Source organism: Haliotis asinina, chromosome 1, assembly GCF_037392515.1.
Source record: "Haliotis asinina isolate JCU_RB_2024 chromosome 1, JCU_Hal_asi_v2, whole genome shotgun sequence".
Classification (NCBI taxonomy): Eukaryota; Metazoa; Mollusca; class Gastropoda; order Lepetellida; family Haliotidae; genus Haliotis; species Haliotis asinina.
In genome coordinates this window covers 17,562,416-17,584,804 of record NC_090280.1, presented here as the reverse complement: position 1 = coordinate 17,584,804, position 22,389 = coordinate 17,562,416, and the positions used below count along the sequence as shown (strand labels likewise).

General features: G+C 39.3%; 1 protein-coding gene across 1 annotated transcript; it reads right to left on the bottom strand.

Moving 5' to 3' along the window:
* Positions 1 to 109: 109 nt before the first annotated feature.
* Positions 110 to 21,930, bottom strand: LOC137287730 (uncharacterized). The gene is made up of 9 exons (XM_067820120.1): positions 21,765 to 21,930; positions 16,353 to 16,483; positions 11,599 to 13,280; positions 9,547 to 9,655; positions 8,643 to 8,741; positions 7,571 to 7,685; positions 5,329 to 5,441; positions 4,659 to 4,937; positions 110 to 4,445 (listed from the first exon to the last, which is right to left on the bottom strand). Exons 1-9 carry the CDS (start codon positions 21,817 to 21,819, stop codon positions 4,398 to 4,400), a joined length of 2,631 nt encoding a protein of 876 aa, XP_067676221.1. The 5' UTR covers positions 21,820 to 21,930; the 3' UTR covers positions 110 to 4,397.
* Positions 21,931 to 22,389: the final 459 nt, after the last annotated feature.

Genomic DNA, 22,389 nt, shown 5'->3' with positions numbered 1-22,389 from the left:
TATATCACCTGCTTCCAGTTAATTCCATACACCACAGAGCTTTATGTCACTGTTCATCTCTTCATAATAATAAATTGAAAAGAGAAAAAAGATCAAAAACAATTATCAGTTGTAGAAAGATATCTTCAATTAATCATAATTTTGTCATTTTAGCACAAAACACTTGAATGAAGCATTATTTGACAAATATTCACAAACAAACATATGTTCAACAGTGTAAAGATATTTTCATTGCATGCATAGTTTTGTATTCAAAACTACAGCAAATATTAATGTAACCTGTTTATGAATACTATCTATTGTAAACATAATGAGATGTTCTGATGAGGATTTTAGTTTAAAGCACTTTTATTGTTTAATTACAATTCCGGTGTCTTTCTTGAATGTGTGCATTTCATTGCATAACAGTATTAGTTATACATAAACACTGATTAGAAAAAAACTGGGGGAACCCTTAAAATTGGTGATTATATTAAAAATTATATCTTTCAATTAAAATTGATAATCATTCACCTCAAGTCCTCTGATTACCAGACTCAATGGTAATGACACCTGATATGATCAAAACATTCCTTCAGGGACGCGTGTGTCTTGTTACAAGAAATCAGATTCACCATTATGTCTACAGAACATGGAACTCTCATCTTGCTAGGTTACTTTCTTGTTTTAATAAACCTGAATGAAATATGTACATTTAACTGAATGCAATACAATATTGCATGTCAGTTTGTGCATTTCTTTTTTTGAAATGTATACATTGGGCAATTATCAACACTATGATTACAGCATATACTACAAATAATGCAAACAAAAAACATATGAACATAGGTGCTGGCTGACGAACAGTTATCACCACATTTTAGTGGTATTTGCAAAATTACACCAGCATTCATTCAGTTAATAAAACAGAATTAATCATGATACTGAATTAGCTATTCAGTGATGTGCAATTCATGGCTGCCGGTATCGTTTTTATCTAAAATGGTGGAAAGGGACAATGACAGTACAAACACATGTTTCCTCACAACTAAGAGCATTTAGAAGTTGTTGTAGATGACTATGATATTTATGGACTTAGCTAAAGAAGTAAAGATTAAAGAAAATTGATCCATAAAATTTGATGGTCAACTGAAGCAGTAGTTCCAAAATGTTTCATGTTCGATTATGTAAATATGTGATCAGCTGCTTGGTCGTTTGGTCAATCTTTGATTATTTCAGTTAATCGAAACACCTCTAATAGGGTTCATAACTTTATCTTTAATTTTTCCCTTATATTACTTGCAGTGAAGAATTTTCTTTTGCTGTCCATTATTGTTGTCAAATAATGCAGTAAAAATACTAGAACTGTAATCAACTGTAACTGCAAAAGTATATTACTTCCAGAATAATCAAGGAGATACGACTGATAACGGAAAATATGCCAGAGTTGAAATAATGTTCAATGTTCACTGAAAATTATTTTAGTGAGGGCATATTCCCATAATCACTGATACTGAGTGCGATATTCTATTTATTACGCATAATGTAATTTTAAAAGAAGAATCACAAAATAAAAACCACACATAGAAAGAACTTGTTACCTCAAACAGCTGATTTTCATTCATGTACACATTAAGCCTAACTTCTCCAGATGTAACAACATAACTATGCTGTGGAAAGTAGTACCTCGTAAAACTACTTTTAAATATAACAAAAACAATTTTTATGGAATAATTTATAAACATTCGTTAATATGATAAAAATGATCATGCAATATCATTGAACTTAACAACAGCTAAAACGTTATTAGATCAAGTCAGTGCCCTGGAACAAAGTTCATTCATAAGTGACAAGTGCCTAGTGGTGGGTGGCAGTGTAGTGTTGAAACACGCTCCAGCAAAACTCGGTCAGTTTTTAGGAAAGTCAACAGTTAAAACTTGGGAAATCTAAATGACAACCAACCATTCCACAAAACATCTTTTTTTCAGTCAAGAAACTCAACAAGTTTGAAGACTGAGCAATAGTTGTTTCTCTGAAAGGTGTGACACAGTCACGTCATTGGTCATGTAACACCTTTAGTAGGTATCTATCTTGCTGCTTCTATTTCCCTGAATTCAGGTTTATCAACAAACAGGTTGTAGGAATTAAATGGCTGTAAAATTCTTGTCACTCTTCCTATTAGATCACTGTCTGAACTTGAACCAGGTCACTGACCTTGATCTGGGTTTGTGTAATGGCTGCCATGCTTGTTTACAAACAATGAAAACAGTTGTTTTTTCGCTGTTTTTTTTATTTAGCTTAAAAGGACTAATAAGAAGAGTATTCACATTTTTAACCTACATGCTTTCTTTTTTAAACATCGGATTGTGTGAGTACAATGCATTCTATTTATCTATAAAATAGTAAAATTTGTCAGTGAACTTGGATCATGAAAAGTAGTTTCATCAACCAATCATTTTTCTTCTCTGTTTAGCTGATCAATCAATGTTGAGAATCACTGAAAAGCACATGTTTGAATATCACAAAAATAATCAGCTGTGTATCCTCGCCTGTATCGGTTATAATGACGTATTGGCAATAACTGTGATGAGGTGATAACTGTTCAAATGCCTGTACACATATTTAAATAAGTCACACAGAAAATGAGAACAAATGTTTTTTAACTGATATCTAATACAAAATTAAATTCTCAAAAACAAATGTAGATGCAATGAATTGATAACAAGGCTTCTAGTTAAAGAGACATAAAAACTGGAATAAAACACCTGATTAAAGACTGTATAGTGTATTTATACACAGCACTTTATTAGGACGGAATGTTCAAGGTATACATCAGTGATCGTCATTCAAATTTGTTAAGAAAATAGGACAGATTATTAATGTACATTACATAAACATAACAAAATGTATGTATATTTTCAGAATTGCCTTCATTGTATCAGCTTCCATGGACATATTCTGCTTTCCATCAAGGATCCTGTGTTTCCATGGAAAGGTGAAAATTGCATATACGACTTAGAATAAATATGAGCCCAATGCCAAAATGTAGCTCTTTTGTTTTATAACAATATATGTAATTTTCTGTGAGAATCCAAACCTGCTGTTAAAATGGATCCTCTGACTGTGCAAATATCATTCAAACACTTGTAACATGAAAAAGTAGACACCATCAATATTTTAACTGTCAGTGAACTAACAGGTGGCAGTGAGTGAGTGAGTATAGGTTTACACTGCTATTAGCAATATTCCAGCAATATCACAGCCAGGGACACCAGTAATGGGCTTCACATACTGTACCCATGTGGGAATCAAACGTGGGCCTACTGCATGAAAAGGAAATGTTATACCCATCAGGCTCCTCCTGCCCCTAAGTGTCATAGAAAGAGCAAATCCAGCCTTATCATACGCATGTAACTTTCTCATCACTCCTCAATATAAAAACACTGTTACAAGAACATGGTTCTATGTTCTAGCTTTAGTCTGTCGTACAGACCCTGAAGTATACATATCCAAGAAAGCCCATGCAAGTCTAGAAAATGTGGTAAGTCTAGATTTCCTTAGCTTCAGGAAGAAAATGAAGAAAGTCTCAGGGCTCCATTTCACTATATTATTTTTTTCACTATGAACGTTTTTTCAGTATAATATGTTCATTTCAGAGACTAGATGTTAGTCTATTCTAGCTTATACGGAATAACCATAACAATAGGACACATAAAATATATTCTTAACAACAAAAAAAATATAGATAGTTATAAATTATGCATTTCAGCCTATTTCATTCATTGAACATTTAACATATGTTGAGTGTAACGGTGAAAATATTTCGTATCAACTCTCGATACAGACACGGAATGTGGGTCAGTAGTAAAAATTGGGAGCTCCAGTTGCAGACGCATAGAATTGGTTCCAAACTTGGAACAGGCGCCAGTGGTCATTTTATTTCAGTGCAATTCACAGAAATTGTCATTAAGGCAAGACCAGTATTACTCTCTAATTGCGGACCTTGACACAAGCAGAATCATAAATACAAACACATAATTCTTCTTCCTTGCTAGCAAGTGAGGGAATTTAGTTTTACACCACTTTTCGCAATATTCCAACAATATCATGTCAGGGAACCCCAGAAATAGAATGAATGCATACCTAGCAGGTATAAAATGGACTCGTTTTGCCCCACTAACATAATGAATGCTTATGAAAATTCTACAACCTGGTCAAAACTGACCTGCCATGTGCAGGAATGTGACAGGTATTGATGGAGAAAAGACTGAGGTATTCTGCGGAAGAGCTAAGGTCTTTGAATTTCACCTTTTGTTTCTCCTCTTCTGTTGTTTTCATTGGAGTCATTTGAAAAGTTGGACAAAACTGTGGTCTGTGTATGACTTCTGTCTGTCACATTTCTGAGATGTTGAGAGTCTTCAGTAGCGACTCTGGTACATCAGGTGCTGTCTTTTGATTTCATCAAACTGGAAAAGAGTGAGTGAGTATGGCATAAGCATCAATCTACGCAACAGGAATATGATCACATCTCCTTAGTTAACTCAAAAGCCTCTGTTGAGGTAATCTAACCTTATACATGGCAATATACACCACTAGCATTATCATGATGAAAATCACCCACCAGTAACATGAAGCCATCTTGCAGAGACTATGTATTTACTCCCAACCTTCAGACTTACCAGATTCCGTTTCCAGTCTTTTGGTGTTTTGAGATCTTGATTGGCTGCATCAGTATTCCCGCCGAAGTGTATAAGCATCGTCAGGAGACGCAGGTGATCTGCTCTGTCCAGCATCTTCATCCCCGCAGCAATGTGCAGACTTGTATTCCTAACCTTGTTGGCCCGGTTGATCAAGTCACGTGACCTCTCGACACCAACACTGTCCAGAAAGTGTTCTACGAGGCACACGTCCCGTGTCTCAATTGCCATCATTAGGATTGTTTTGTCGCTGCTCTCATTCTAATAAAATATAATACAACATGTGAACTAAAAAAATTGTACACCTTTCTTTTCAAGCAATATAATGAGTGAGCATAATGTTTTATGCTACTTTTATCAATATTCCAGTAATACAAATCATTCTGGTTGGATAAAAGAATTTTGTCTGGGTTATATTTCCATAAATAAAAAAACCCATTTAGGTTATGCTTATTGACAGTCGTTTCTGGACTGACTGAAGATAGAATGTATTGTGCTTGTTTGGTATGTTTTATCTGTCTTTATGTGCCTTATGACACTGAACAATGTCAATGAACTGACCCCAGTTGACGAGGAACAAGTTGAACCCAAATTACAGGTTCCCACTTGATTTCCACATGTAAAAGACTTACTGCAAAGAATGGATGCTTACAAACTTATCAATACATGCACCGTAGTCTAAGAGGTGATGAATAATTTCCCGTCTGTCTCGCTCCTCGTTGCCCGGTATGTGACCATGGAGAGCCAACATTAGGGGTGTCTTCTCTGAAACAATAAACCAATCAGATGTCATGTCCTTGGTTGATTGGTTGGTTGGTTTGCTGTTTAATGATGCACTTAGCAATATTCCAGCTACATAGCAGTCTCTGTAAATAATCAAGCCTGGACCAGGCAATCCAGGGATCAACAGCATGAGCATCTACACAATAGGGACATACCATGACATGTATCAACCAAGTCAGTTGACCACCCTATCCCATTAGTCACCATTTACGGCAAGCATGGGTGTCTTCAGATCAGTTCTTATCTGGTTCTTCACAAATTAAATGTCATGCCCATCACACTGACAGGAAGATAGACCACTTCAGTAACGGTGGTTACATTATATAATATACATGAGACAAGCAAATTAATGATTAAAATGTTGATACTATGTGACAGTTTTTATACTTATAAGACTTGTTAGCATTGCTGAAGGGGTCACTGTCAGCACAAGTACTACAGATGTGTAACCCATCTAAACTCAGAATACACAGAAGTACACTAAGACCATTCCATTCTGCACTATGTCGTTTCCTTGATTGGAACTGTCATACTGTATTAGATGTATTTCATTTTGTGACATACACGACTATATAGAGTAACAAATATTGGTCACTCAACCACTTAACTCACCCAAATACTGAACTCGCTCACTTACTTACCCACCTTCACTCACTCACTAACTCTCTCACTCACTCACTCATGCTAACACTTCTCGCTATCACAGACACACAGCAATCCTATGTTCTGGCCTCAACTCATTCACTCACTCACTAATGAGGAGACCACTCACTATCACAGACACACAGCAATCCTATGTTCTGGCCTCAACTCACTTACTTACTTACTCACTCACTCACTAATGATGAGACCACTCACAATCACAGACACACAGCAATCCTATGTTCTGGCCTCAACTCACACTCACTCACTCACTCACTCACTCACTCACTTACTCACTCACTATTGGTGAGGCCACTCACTATCACAGACACACAGCAATCCTATGTTCTGGCCTCAGCTCTCACAAACAACTCACTCATTCACTCACTAATGATGAGGCCACTCACTATCACAGACACACAGCAATCCTATGTTCTGGCCTCAGCTCTCACAAACAACTCACTCACTCACTCACTAATGATGAGACCACTCACTATCACAGACACACAGCAATCCTATGTTCTGGCCTCAACTCATTCACTCACTCACTAATGATGAGACCACTCACTATCACAGACACACAGCAATCCTATGTTCTGGCCTCAACTCATTCACTTACTTACTCACTCACTCACTCACTCACTCACTCACTCACTCACTCACTCACTATGGATGAGACCACTCACTATCACAGACACACAGCAATCCTATGGTCTGGCCTCAGCTCTCACACACAACTCACTCACTCACTCACTAATGATGAGACCACTTACTATCACAGACACACAGCAATCCAATCTCCTGGTCTCAATTCACACACGCACTCACTCACTCATGATGAGACTACTTCCTTTCATAGACACACTGCAGTTCAATGTCCAGGCCTCACCTCAACTCACTCACTCACTCACTAACTCACTCAACTCTCCCACTTACTTACTAATGATGAGACTACTCGCTATCATAGACACACTGCAGTTCAATGTCCTGGCCTCAACTCACTCACTCACTCACTCACTCACTCACTCACTCACTCTCACTCACTCACTCACTCACTCCCACTTACTAATGATGAGACTGCTCGCTATCATAGACACACTGCAGTTCAATGTCCTGGCCTCAACTCACTCACTCACTCACTCACTCACTCACTCCCACTTACTAATGATGAGACTACTCGCTATCATAGACACACTGCAGTTCAATGTCCTGGCCTCAACTCACTCACTCACTCACTCACTCCCACTTACTAATGATGAGACTGCTCGCTATCATAGACACACTGCAGTTCAATGTCCTGGCCTCAACTCACTCACTCACTCACTCACTCACTCACTCACTCCCACTTACTAATGATGAGACTACTCGCTATCATAGACACACTGCAGTTCAATGTCCTGGCCTCAACTCACTCACTCACTCACTCACTCACTCACTCACACTTACTTACTAATGATGAGACTACTCACTATCACAGACACGCTGCAGTTCAATGTCCAGGCCTTCGTTGGCAAGCAGTAGTAGCACCATCTGTGTGTCCCCAAGTTCAATGGCCTTGTGAAGAGGGGCTTGCATTGTGCCACTCTGGAGACATTGTTACATTAATCATCACCATGAATGGTACAGATAGATACCTACAGCAGGGATCAAAATAGACACGTGCCTGCCAGTGACAAAACTGTTCTAGCGACATTTCCACTCATCTTGCCTGACTGACCAATGCAAAATCCTTGTCAATAATTTGGTTGGTTGGTTAGTTGCTTAACACTTCACTATGCAACATTCCACCAGTGGGGGTTTGTATATAATTGAGTCTGGACCAGACAATCCAGTGACCAACAGCATGAGCATTAAGCTCCACAACAAGGATACGATGACAAGTGTCAACCAAGTCAGCGAGCCTGATCTTATTAGTCGCCTCTTACAACAAACATGGATTGATGAAGACCAGTTCTAACCCGAGTCTTCATCAGTCTATCTAGTGCAAGGGTGGCATCTCTTGGGTCAACACACACTAGATCTGAGGGGTAGCCTAGTGGTTAAAGTGTTTACACAGTCCAACGAAGACCATAGTTCAGTCCCCAACATGGTTATAAATGAAGTGTGAAGACCGAGCAATTGCTGAGGATCAATTAGTGCTACTGCTCTTCAGCCCTGTTTCGCTGTCTCCATCTCCCTCCACTGCCAGTCAACCATCCTTAGGGTTTAGGGTTAAGTACCCATTCTGATCCTTAAGGAGCTGACACATCTTCAGTCAAACAACCCTTTATGATCCTCAGGGTTTGGGTATGGTACCCTTTCCAATTCTTAGGGAGATGATGCATCTTTAGAATCAAAGGACCCTTTACAATCCTTAGGGGTAGGGTTATACCTTACCACTGGGCAGTGTGATTCAATAAATTCCAACTGAAACACATTCACCCCATTTGGGAACCAGGAAACAATGGTGAGAAAACAATGAATGGAAAGGGTGTAGCGCTATGATTGATTGTGTTCTTACTTTCTTTGAAAACGACAAATGTTCAAATGATGATGTCTCACCTTACTTTCCACACACTGAATGTTGGGGTCAGCCCCGATCTGCATCAGGAAGTGTACAATGTTATATTTCCGCAACGTCACAGCAATGTAGAGGGCAGTCTGTAAACCACATCCATTTATTAAATGGGGACTACTCTCATCCAAACTGACAAGTATGGTACATTTATTACAAATCACCTACCTACATAATAGTGAGTGAGTGAGTGAGTGAGTGAGTGAGTGAGTGAGTGAGTGAGTGAGTGAGTTTAACGTCACACTTGGCAATATTTCAGCATATGCAAACAATCAAGTCTGGACAATCCAGTGATCAACAGCATGAGCCTCAATCTACGCAACTGGGATGTGATGACATCTGTCAACCCAGTCAGCATGTCTGATCACCTGATCCAGTTACTTGACTGTTATGACAATCATGGGTTACTGCAGATCAATTCTAACTAAAAGGCATGGCAAATAGAGAATAATAGTCAAGCATATATATGTCATATTGTATTTACAACAGACTGAAAAATTATATTTCCCAAAAGCGAAACTTGACTTTCTCATAGTACCTTACAATTCAAGGGCAGGGTTGATTGTAGTAAACGTAGTAAAGTTATGAACAAAAAACTTAATCTCGCATCACAGTGTCACATGGTTGTCTCTACTGGCCAATGAAATGACCTCTATGGTTTATTACATATGCATTGTGCATCAATAATATATCATCAGTTATTTGAACACATATGGATAATAACATATAACATAATTCCAATTTTGAAAAAGACCTTCATTTATTCACAATCATACCAAACACTGACAGGCCTATAGAAGGTAATTGCAAGTTTGTTAAAAACAACACCCTGCCTACTTATACATAGAAATTGTATTGAAATACGAACATTGTCTTAAAATGAAGACTCACCTGCCGCTGATGATTTAGGTTGTTGACTTTGTTTTCAACTAATTGTTTGTTGTCTGTGTAGATTTCTGTCACTTGCTGAACTCCCAGATCCGCAAAGTAATGAACCACTCTGTTGAAGAAAGATACAACTACAATCATTGACATTTACAGATCAAATATAGGAGAAAAAGTATGGACGCCCACATCTGCACCATGAGGAACTTGATTGGCTTCCTGCTGATAGTTGTTGTTTTCAGATATATGTATATCTGTAACGATCTGCTTCCTAGCTTTCATCACGGTGTGACTGGTGTTCCACACCGTGATACTGATGGAATATTGTGAAAAGGAGCATAACATCTTACTCACTCACTCACTCACTTATCTTTGTGCAAAGTATGCATTCTGTCAGAAAATACACATTAATTCTCCAAACCATCAATATCATAGTTTTCATTTACCTGATAAAGGAGCTAGAACATGCTTCAAAATATCATGTTCCTTATATCACAGAAGTTGACGCTCATAAATTTACCCCTTTCCATCTTAAGCCTTTCATAGATCATGTAGACTGACGCTACAATCCTGCATCACTGACTCAATAAGGAAGAAAAGCAGTAGTTGGTTTACTTCACCCGAATTTCCGACTGAATGAGCAAGTATGGTTTTACGCCACTTCATGCAATGTTCCCGCAATAATACACTAGAAACAGACTTTGTGTATTTAACCCATATCTAGCATCATAACCAGGGCTTGGGACTTACACGCGAAATCTTTTACCTTTAGCTTGCTGAATTAATTTCGGCATGAGGCATTGTTAAGAAGGTGGGTGATTTTAAACAGTCTATGTGCCATTAAATAAGGGTCAGCTGAAAAAATATTTGATAATACAAGGAATGAAGATTATTTTCCAAAACTATCCAGATAACCTCACACATACAAAGGCTAGTGAGAAGGCAAACATAATTTATGTAAATTTTCCTGAATTTACTGCAATTATTTCATTGACAGTCGAACGCATTTCACACAACTAACCTGAATAAATCGCTAAATTAGCACAAACCGATTTCAATATTTCCAGTATCTCACAATTATCTGGCTTTGAATTTGTATCTATAACCACCAGACTATCCAACCATATTAATCCCCCATCACAATTAAAAAATTCCCAGATTCATTTCGAACCCATGATAACCAATGTTGGTGTTGCCGAGGTGACTTGTCAGTTTCACAAGAAATAAAGTGAGACTACTTTAGAACTTATTAAACATAATATTCAATGCAATTTCTGGTTTTCCTGAGAAACAGCAAGCTTAAGAATTGCTCAAGGGCTCTGTTCGAAATCCTAGCCAAATAGCTAAATCCTTGGGTGACATACTATCCATCTCTGCCAATTTTTTCTATTTCATCATGTGAACACCTTGTCCATAGAGCCCACATTAGGTATATACAAAGAAACTCATCAACAAACATAAGCAGCAACTTAGCACATGAAATATTTTTCAAAAATAATTTCCACCTATGGCGCTTTTGTGGGTTAGGTGGGACAAAAAGTCTTCCAATGATATTTTAATCACAACACAGGGGTGTGGGCTAGCCAGATGTGGGCTAGCCCAAAGCTTATCATGATGAACAAACAGGTTCAATTCCCCTCATGGGTACAATGTGTGATGCCTATTTCTGGTGTCCCCACCTGTGATATTGCTGGAAAATTGTTAAAAATGCCACAAACTCACTCACTCACTCACTCACTCACTCACTCACTCACTCACATCACATCACATCACATCACATCACATCACATCACATCACATCACATCACATCTCATCACATCTCATCACATCACATCACATCAGCTGAACATGTATGACAGTAATACAAGTGTTTAATGTCTTCAAATCTAGTGAAACTGCAAGCATTGATATGGTCCAGACAAACCAAAAAACATCTTAGAGGTAAATCTGGGATTCAAACCTTCATATACTTCATCTTAGATACTATATGCAACTTAACTTAACTTAGCCATCGGTGACCCTCTTAAAACTTATTAAATCAGGAGAAAAACACTCACGTGTTTTCTTCATGATTTATATCCTCATCTTCATCATCAGAATACTCTGTGGAGCATGCTGGACTTGACCCATGGGGACTGTGATGACTGGAGGTACTTGAACAAGGAGATCCTCCTGAAGCCTCTCGAAGATTGGAACACCTTCCATCCTGTTCAGGTGAGAGCCTGTCTGGACACAATGGAAAAACAGGGTCTTGTCCACACGGTGGGTTGTTCTGGACACATGAGACTCTTTCTGGTGGTCCCTGAAAGACTGGAGCTCCTCCACATGGAGTCTTGTCCTGTTCTGGTGAGAATCTTTCTGGAGGTCCCAGAAAGAATGGAGCTCCCCTATGTGGTACTTGGTCCTGTTCTGGTGAGAATGTTTCTGGTGGTCCCTGAAAGACTGGAGCTCCTCCACATGGAGTCTTGTCCTGATTCACTGAGAATGTTTCTTGAGGTGGTTTAAACACTGAAGTTTCTCCACTCAGAGACTTGTTCTGCTCAGGAGAGAACCTTTCTTGTTTTGGATGACAAACTGTAGCCCCTCCACAACATGCACCATTCTGAACAGGCAAGAACCCAAAAGATTGTTGGCTAGAACCTGCAGTCTTGACTACTGTGCCATGATCCAACAAGGAGGTTCTGTCTTTGCTAGGTTTGAACAAGGCCCTGGATTTGCTGAATCCTGTATTTTGTTGTCGAAAGTCAGGAGAATCAGTTCTTGACCATACCAGTAAATCTGGCTTAAGAGCCAAATTATCCTCAAAGAAAGGACGGCAAGAGCTGTTGGACATGTGACAGGGCACCAATGCTGAACTGTTAATGTTCACACAAGGCCTTGATGATTGATAAGCACAAAGGTTGGATGGTGGATGAGGTCTTATTGGTGTGTAAGCTGAGCTATTGTTCTGTATGACAGCATGTTGATTAAACTGTCTATCACTACAGTGAGGATACTGCAATGAACCTGACTCCTCACCCTGAAACAATAACTCATGGTCTGTATTTAATGTGGAACAACCCGAGTGCAGCATCTGTGATGTGATGTCGTCGATGTTCGGCACTACTGGTGCAGTCCCACTGGAGGGCTTTGAAGTGTTCTGTAACCAATCAGACTGACCATTCTTCAACATGGATCCACACATATCAGCAGTTGTTTCCATGTTTGGAATGGACCTCAGGGGTATTGATGCTCCATCTGTCTCCAAATCATGTTTGAGGATAGAGAGGACATCGTCTAGATTTACTGTGTTTGTTTCAGACTGCTGTTTGTGGGTGGCATTTAGTCTTAGTGGAGTTTCAGTTGGAACTCCTCCAGGATAGGGGGGTGGTAGTGTCTGACGAGACTCCTGTATTCCTTGGCTCATAGCATGTCTGTCTGGATGAAGATTTTGTTGAACATTTTGAGCTGCTGCACTATATAAATGAAAATTGTCCTGAGAAACAAACTGTGGCCTAGGTATGCACTGTTGTCCATCTCGAACGGCCTGCTGATGATGTTGACGCTGATGATGTTGCCGTAGTTGATGTGACTGTGGGGGAGACGATCGTTGTTGGGGTGCCGGACGCTGGTAGGGATGACTTCCTGGGTATGGAGGGGGAGGGGACAAGGGCACATGGCCATCTCTCTGTATAACCCCTCCATGTCTCATCATCCGGGGGATCAGTCCATCCACCTCGTCCCTTTTTCCTCGTGGTAACTGATGGCAAACAAGAGGTTATCAGGGTTGAATGGCAAAATGATAGCATGTTTGTAATACAAAGCTTGTTAATAACAGCTCAGAAGCAGATGGTACTGAAACATAACAGTTCAGTTACTGAGTTGGATATTGACAGTGCACTTATTGAGTTGAATATTGACAGTGCACTTATTGAGTTGAATGTTGACAGTGCACTTACTGAGTTGAATGTTGACAGTGCACTTACTGAGTTGAATGTTGACAGTGCACTTATTGAGTTGAATGTTGACGGTGCAGTTATTGTGGTGAGTGTTAACAGTGCAGTCATTGTGTTTAATTTTAGCATTTTATGTTGAAGGTCAATATTAATTGTGTGTTAACATTGCAATGACTGTAGTGAATGTAAACAGTGTAATACACCATTGTACTGAATGCTGGAAGTGCAGTACAAAAAGATGTTACATGTTGACAGTTGAGAGTACTACAAGGTGTTGAATGTTGACAGTGCAGCACTGTAGGGTATTGAATGTTGACAGTGCAGCACTGTAGGGTGTTGAATGTTGACAGTGTAGCGCTATAGGGTGTTAAATGTTGACAGTGCAGCACTATAGGGTGTTGAATGTTGACAGTGCAGCACTGTAGGGTGTTGAATGTTGACAGTGCAGCACTATAGGGTGTTGAATGTTGACAGTGCAGCACTGTAGGGTGTTGAATGTTGACAGTGCAGCACTGTAGGGTGTTGAATGTTGACAGTGCTGCACTGTAGGGTGTTAACTGTTGACAGTGCAGCACTGTAGGGTGTTGAATGTTGACAGTGCAGCACTATATGGTGTCGAATGTTGACAGTGCAGCACTATAGGGTGTTGAATGTTGACAGTGCAACACTGTAGGGTGTCGAATGTTGACAGTGCAGCACTGTAGGGTGTTGAATGTTGACAGTGCTGCACTGTAGGGTGTTAACTGTTGACAGTGCAGCACTGTAGGGTGTTGAATGTTGACAGTGCAGCACGATAGGGTGTCGAATGTTGACAGTGCAGCGCTATAGGGTGTTGAATGTTGACAATGCAGCGCTATAGGGTGTTGAATGTTGACAGTGTAGCTCTGTAGGGTGTTGAATGTTGACAGTGTAGCTCTGTAGGGTGTTGAATGTTGACAGTGTAGCTCTGTAGGGTGTTGAATGTTGACAGTGCAGCACTGTAGGCTGTTAAATGTTGACAGCGTAGCGCTATAGGGTGCTGAATGTTGACAGTGCAGTACTATAGGGTGTTAAATGTTGACAGTGCAGTAGGGCCGAATCGGGCATTTGGGTACTCGAGCATGAGGCGGGTAGTAGCATCACTCGAGTAGTAACATTCTACTTGTGTACTCGTCAAAGGAGAGTTATCTCCCTTCTCACTCAACGTGTAGTTGTGTTGGCCCCAACATGGTAGTGCAATCATGCTCAACGTTTGCTCTTATTTCAAGCTATCTGAAGACAAGCTGAAAAGAGAATGCTTCTTAAGTGGCATAAAACTGTCATTCAAGAGTGACATAATCTCTACCATGAGGAACCATCTCAAGATGAAGTACAAATCTTTATTTGATATGCTTGACACAACATCCACTCAAATGCAGACTATTTTGGCAGTACCTCTTTCACAGTTGAAATAGCCCACGTTGTTCCAGTGTGCCACTGTTAACAATGTATGTTAACACTGCTAATGTATGTTAACAATGCATGTTAACACTGTTAATGTATGTTAACACTGTTAACAATGTATGCTAACAGTCTCTACAGAACCATTCATTTTGGAGATTTGGATGATTACTATTTAAAATTATGGTTTGTAGTCACACTAGTTGCTTACCATCAATGCCTGTAAATAGCATGTTGACAGTGCAGAACAACATGGGTGTTGAATGTTGACAGTGCAGAACAACATGGGTGTTGAATGTTGACAGTGCAGAACAACATGGGTGTTGAATGTTGACAGTGCAGAACAACATGGGTGTTGAATGTTGACAGTGCAGAACAACATGGGTGTTGAATGTTGACAGTGCAGAACAACATGGGTGTTGAATGTTGACAGTGCATTACAACATGGGTGTTGAATGTTGACAGTGCAGTACATGGGTGTTGAATGTTGACAGTGCAGAACAACATGGGTGTTGAATGTTGACAGTGCAGTACATGGGTGTTGAATGTTGACAGTGCAGAACAACATGGGTGTTGAATGTTGACAGTGCAGTACATGGGTGTTGAATGTTGACAGTGCAGAACAACATGGGTGTTGAATGTTGACAGTGCAGTACAACATGGGTGTTGAATGTTGACAGTGCAGTACAACATGGGTGTTGAATGTTGACAGTGCAGTACAACATGGGTGTTGAATGTTGACAGTGCAGTACTTGGGTGTTGAATGTTGACAGTGCAGAACAACATGGGTGTTGAATGTTGACAGTGCAGTACAACATGGGTGTTGAATGTTGACAGTGCAGTACAACATGGGTGTTGAATGTTGACAGTGCAGTACAACATGGGTGTTGAATGTTGACAGTGCAGTACTTGGGTGTTGAATGTTGACAGTGCAGAACAACATGGGTGTTGAATGTTGACAGTGCAGTACAACATGGGTGTTGAATGTTGACAGTGCAGTACAACATGGGTGTTGAATGTTGACAGTGCAGTACAACATGGGTGTTGAATGTTGACAGTGCAGTACTTGGGTGTTGAATGTTGACAGTGCAGAACAACATGGGTGTTGAATGTTGACAGTGCAGTACAACATGGGTGTTGAATGTTGACAGTGCAGTACTTGGGTGTTGAATGTTGACAGTGCAGAACAACATGGGTGTTGAATGTTGACAGTGCAGAACAACATGGGTGTTGAATGTTGACAGTGCATTACAACATGGGTGTTGAATGTTGACAGTGCAGTACATGGGTGTTGAATGTTGACAGTGCAGAACAACATGGGTGTTGAATGTTGACAGTGCAGAACAACATGGGTGTTCCCAGTGTGACTACAGCTTGTCCCAAGTGTGAACCCCGAGTGACCCCAGTGTTTCCCCTGTGTGACCACATGCAGCATAAAGATCCTATTGTCAACTTACGGCTTCCTGTCTCATGACCAGTCTCTCAAGATCGATGGCACTCTGGTCTATATCCGACTGCAGCTGTATGTCAGCAGTGTCATCTTCCCTGGCCAGATGGAGCAGACGCAGCTGTTCTGTGAGATCCTCACCTGCAGCACATGGAGTAACTACACCAGGGTGTGACACAGTCAGTCATGGTAGTTGTTGCAGCGAGAATAATGGCATATAGAGGTAGTAGTAGCTGAACTAGAAGTTGCAGTCGTTCCCATAGGAGGTATAGTGCTAGTACTACTAGTAGTAGTAGTATCAGTAGTTCCCATAAGTGTTGTAGTAGTAGTAGTAGTAGTAGTAGTTCCCATAAGTGTTGTAGTAGTAGTAGTAGTAGTAGTAGTAGTAGTAGTAGTAGTAGTAGTAGTAGTAGTAGTAGTAGTAGTAGTAGTAGTAGTAGTAGTAGTAGTAGTACACCACCCAATCCCGTTAGTCACCTCTTACGACAAGCATTGTCGCCTTTAGTAGTAGTAGTAGTAGTAGTAGTAGTAGTACACCACCCAATCCCGTTAGTCACCTCTTACGACAAGCATTGTCGCCTTTAGTAGTAGTAGTAGTAGTAGTAGTAGTAGTAGTAGTAGTAGTAGTAGTAGTAGTAGTAGTAGTACACCACCCAATCCCGTTAGTCACCTCTTACGACAAGCATTGTCGCCTTTAGTAGTAGTAGTAGTAGTAGTAGTAGTAGTAGTAGTAGTAGTAGTAGTAGTAGTAGTAGTAGTAGTAGTAGTAGTAGTAGTAGTAGTAGTAGTCGTCGTCGTCTTTGGGGGTCAGTCAAACGATGATTCCAAGAAAATATGTCACCTTTCTCCACATAGCTGAACAGTTTGCAAGTGACAATGACTATGAACAGAATTGTGTAACCTCCCACTACCCACATCAGGACAGATGAGGAATTACCATATTTGATCAATTTTCTTTCCTCAATGTGAGTAACGTGCACACAATGATACCATTTAACATCCTTCTCTGATAGATAGATACTGGCAGTCAGAAAAAACACTGTAAACTAACTGAGACCACACGTGCTGAACAGTCACTGCAGATAACATGAAGGAAACAGAGAACTTACACAATCAACAAAGCATCACTCTACCTGGTCGATTACTGAAGAATATTCTCTTACAGGTGAGGGATGTCCCAAAAGTGGTCCATTATAAAAATGCATCTGCTTTTATGTTTTATTATCTGTTAAGCTGAAACAAATTGTTTTTGCCATGTTCCAGACTCACGAACACCATTTTGTTTGAATTTTTATCTTGGTGTCCCCCCAAATTCCAAAATTGGCAATAAATGCATCACTAACTTCAGGAAACAAAACATGAAAGAAACATTTTGTGTGTTTGAAATAAGCAGAAGCCCACTAGAATCAAACGTAGATACTTAAGTGCACAAAGATGCAATTTGAAACTATAATCGCTTGTTAAAGTAACTTCCCCCAAAATGTTTAATGACAGAGCTTGTTTTGGAGACACTATCCACCCCCACTTTCAAATGTGTTAATCAAAAGGACATAACTTATTCTAATGTTTCCACATATTCATGCATGATCCAAAGGGTTCAAACAAAATACTGAATGATCACACAAATGTAAGCTCTCAGTATATTGTAAACAGTGCCCACTTAATTGTCTGTACAAAATGCTTTTGAAAGATTAAAATGAGGGTGTCCTTCAGAAATCATCTCGTCTGAATATAAAATTATCTGAGGGCATGCCATCATCCAAGAGGTACCAAACGACAGATTGTTTTTCACCTTCTGCAATGCTTAAAGAAATATTACACCCCAACCTGTTGTGATGACAAATATTTCGCAAACATTAACCACATATGTTAAATTCTGGATATGCCTTTACTAATGCTTTCTAACATTGCACATAGAGAATATAGTGAGGCTGACCACTTTTGGGACACCCCTCGTATATACATGGAACAGTTTTCACAAAATTTAAGAAAGAGAACACAACATTTTATTTTGCTGCCTTCATGGTGATATTGCACCATATTAACTCCCCAAATTGTGAGATAGACGGCTACACTGGTAACTTAAAAAAATTACTAGACAAAAACTTGCATGTACCAAAAATAAAAAACAAACAAAACATTATGTTTCTGAATTCTTTACTGTTTGTAGGCATCAAAATGACCTACATAGCACTAACAGCCAATGAACAGCGTTCAGGTTAACTGAAAATACATGTGGTGTGATTGGTTATCAAAACATGAACTGTCCAATCGTAAGTAGTATAACATAATTTTCACAATACCTTAAACACTGCAAACTAACAACCAAACAACCTGATATTATAAAATATTTACTGTTAGGGGTAAATATCTACCAGACCACAAGACAGGTTAATTATGAAATTTGACAGAGATGAAAACACACCATTCTGGATGGTCAGGCAGACAGAAATCTCAAATGCTGTATTATATATATTATAACGAACACTCAACTGTTCCATATACTAGTATATATAATTTGTATTGTCATTAGACGATAGTTATCATTGGGTCAAATGTTTAGAGTTTGAGTTGTGGGTCAAATTTCATATCACTGCAATAGTGTTTTTAGCCTTTTTAGATAGCGCTCCAGGGTTACCTGCCCTTGGCAATCTATTGTTTACTTCCTGTGCAAGAAAGTTCTAAGTGAATGGCGACAGACGTATTTTGCTCAAATGTTCTTGACTGCATGTAGTATATATGGTTGTTGTGTTGTGCAACTCGGAAGATCGCACATACATGGACTTACACTCTGAATTACTGGGGTGGTGTGCCTCTGCCTAACAACGAGTGTTTGTCAACAACATATGTCACATTCAAGATTGACACACTGTGCCTGACTGCTCACTGTGGAAACTACTTTCATTTAGAAACTAGACATTTGAGACCTTTTGTGAAATTTATTTAAAAGTTTTGCCATTTTGCTACAAGTTTATTGTGGAAACCAGCAAAATGGTGTTTGAACTTGAGCAGTTTCTCAATCCCCTGACTCTGAGACAGTCAGTCAATTGCGCAAATCAAACTTATTGCAAATTTCTTCACATTTCAAACTTGAGGCCAAACCCGCAATGAGGAAATTTCAAATTTTGAAAATTGATGAAGGAGTATTTGGACATGAAGTCTTGGACATGGATCTAGAGGAATGTTCAGATCAAGTGGAAATAAAGAAACTTGAAGTTCAGTTACAAATTCAGAGAAGGAATGGAATATAGAAAGAGAGATGAAAAGGTTTGAAATGGAAATAGAATTGAGAAATTGATTAACTGCAACAATAATAATTTAATAAATCCAAGCCATGTTTAATATTACATAGCCAAATTTACTCATAGGTAGAATGCAAGCAGATGGTCAAGCCAGAAAGAAATGTCAGATTAATGTCTGTAGGAGCAACTTTGATATTGGATAATAACTTTTTCATCCTCAATATCTCCAGGGTATACCTTTCAATAAGTCTCCACTATACCCTGGACGCATCTACGGGTTGGCGCGACAATTTTATTACCTCCCTTTGCTGGCTCTGCATTCTGACAGCAGCCAATCAGCTAGGCCGCCGTTATAACCGTGCTAGCTCCTTCTACCTCTTCCAGAGAAACTCTGCATGGTTTGGGTTGCCAAGTTTCATCGGTTAGATAATTTAAAAAACGAAAGTGAGTTGTCATTGGTTTGTTCCCAGCATAGACATCTGATTGGATAAAAGATAATCAAGGGAGGTAATAAATTTATCGGGCAGAGCCATAGATGTGTCCAGGGTATAGTGGAGACTTATCAAAACATATACCTCCCTTCCATTGAATTCACATGCAACAGGTCACATGCAACAACAAACAAGCATAATTAAAACACAATTATCACTTATTCATGACATATAATACACATTGCTGATTGTGAAAAAACAAAGAAACAAAATTATAAGTGTACAATAATGAATGAAAAGTGCAACATTTTGTACTTGGGTTTTCTTCCCTCAAAACGAAGCACCTGGGAGACCAAACCCGCTCAGAGTGGGTGAGTGTGCACTCAAGTGTAACGAAGATTTTCTTTGGTTGGTTCTTTTGCCGGCATGCAGAAGGCTCATTGTGTGTAGATAAAAACAATCTGTTTGATTGGCATTTCAGAAGTATGGTAGCAAGATTTTTTATGGATAACCACTTCTTTCATTGTATACGTTGCGTTTCATATACAATTGTCAAGCAAGAGAGATATTGGTATAAGAATCATAAATAATGTATATAGTGATGTTGGGTTTTGTAAATACATGCTCTCTGCATTTCCGTTCTATCAACAAATACTGAGATGTGAACGACTGCATAGATGGAAACTGTCATGTGACCAAGTACAAAGCAGCACTTGAAACTGACAATCTGAGTTTGCTCCAGTTTCCGTCCAACCCAGTCATGCGGGAAAAATGGATGCAGTTTGTTTGCAACCCACAGACATAATAACATGTCATGTGTACAAGAATCACACCTGCCTGTCTGTGTAATTATATAATGTGACAGAAACAGAACCCAGGTGCACAGGCCATAAGACAATGTCTTCTGTTTATGGTATATAGCCTGATAGGTGTTCAAATTGCATGTGGTCAATAATTGAAGTTGTGTATTGCACACTGTCCATAACACTGACATTGAGTTTTGTCAGTGACAGACAGTTTTTCCACAATCAACATATTTTTTTGTTTTCATAGACATGTATTAAAACATTTCAGCTTTCAAGCTGAGCAGTTCTTAGCAATGAAATTAGCATTTCTAATAAATGCTACACTCTCTTGAAAACCTGGTTTGCAAACCTAATGTATGGGACCAGTGTATATTTATTACTGCAGACCCAAGGTGCTTGTAATCACAAGAAAATCTCTTGTCTTCCAACTTCGACCGAAGCAACAGTCCTTGCACACATCTTTGCCAGCGCTGGGAGAAAGTTAGTCAATCTTTTCAAGTGCGATTTTGCTGGCTTTTTTAATCACGTTAAGAGTCTTTGCTGCACGATATGGTTGATATGGCTACATGATAAGAACATGTAAATTGTAGACTTTTTTAAACAAAAATGATTTGTGCCATATGTTAAAAGTTGCTGACACAAACGAAATACATAAAACAAAATTTATCACAAAAATGAAATAACATCCTTTTTCTTAAACATTAACCAGCGTCCTACACAGACCAAGCCATGATATGGGGGACCTACGTAAAGACACAACACACACTCGTCACTCTTTCAAAGTATAAGACAGTGACAATATTTTCGAAAAAAACATAAATACTATTTCATCATATAGCTGAAGAAAATATATAATTCTAAAGGTGTGACGGAACAATCTAAAAATAGCATCTTGGGAAAAGCCGTGTTTTCTTTTTTCAAATGAAAAAATAGAATGATTTACCAATTTCGGGTGGTCCCTTCACCACATCTCCGTGATCCAGACTATCTTGAAGCATGGTTTTATCGGGCTGTCACTTTCAGCAGAAAATCACAAACGGCACATTTGTAGAATCCACCAGTCAGTCTCCCGCACTCCTACTCGTGTATTCGCTTAACTAGAAAACTTCCGGGTTGAAAGACTGGTTCCTGGGCCCTTCGCATGGTAGTGCTGTTGCTCTCACTATTACCTGGTTTCCTGTGATAGTGCTTCATTAGAGACGGAACCCAGCTCCGTTGAGTCGCGACATTTGAAAAGCTCCTCACATAGCTTGTGGATGCGCTATGGATGTCATAGCTTATGGATGTGCTACAAGGATATCGTGTATCGAGTGACCATGGTAGGAAATGCAGTGACTAAGAGCTTGCATTCGCAACTTTGCTTTGCCTGAAGGGTATGATAACACCTTATTTAACGAATGGTGACTTCAATATATATCTTTGCAACCTGTCGGGCTTACACGAAAACATTGGCTTTATACGCGCCTGTAAACGTACATGAGTTGTCTGCGGAAGGTCTAACCTTTTCACATATAGAATTACAAAGGAAAGTGCAATATACATATGGTCTCTGATATGTTCAACATTCT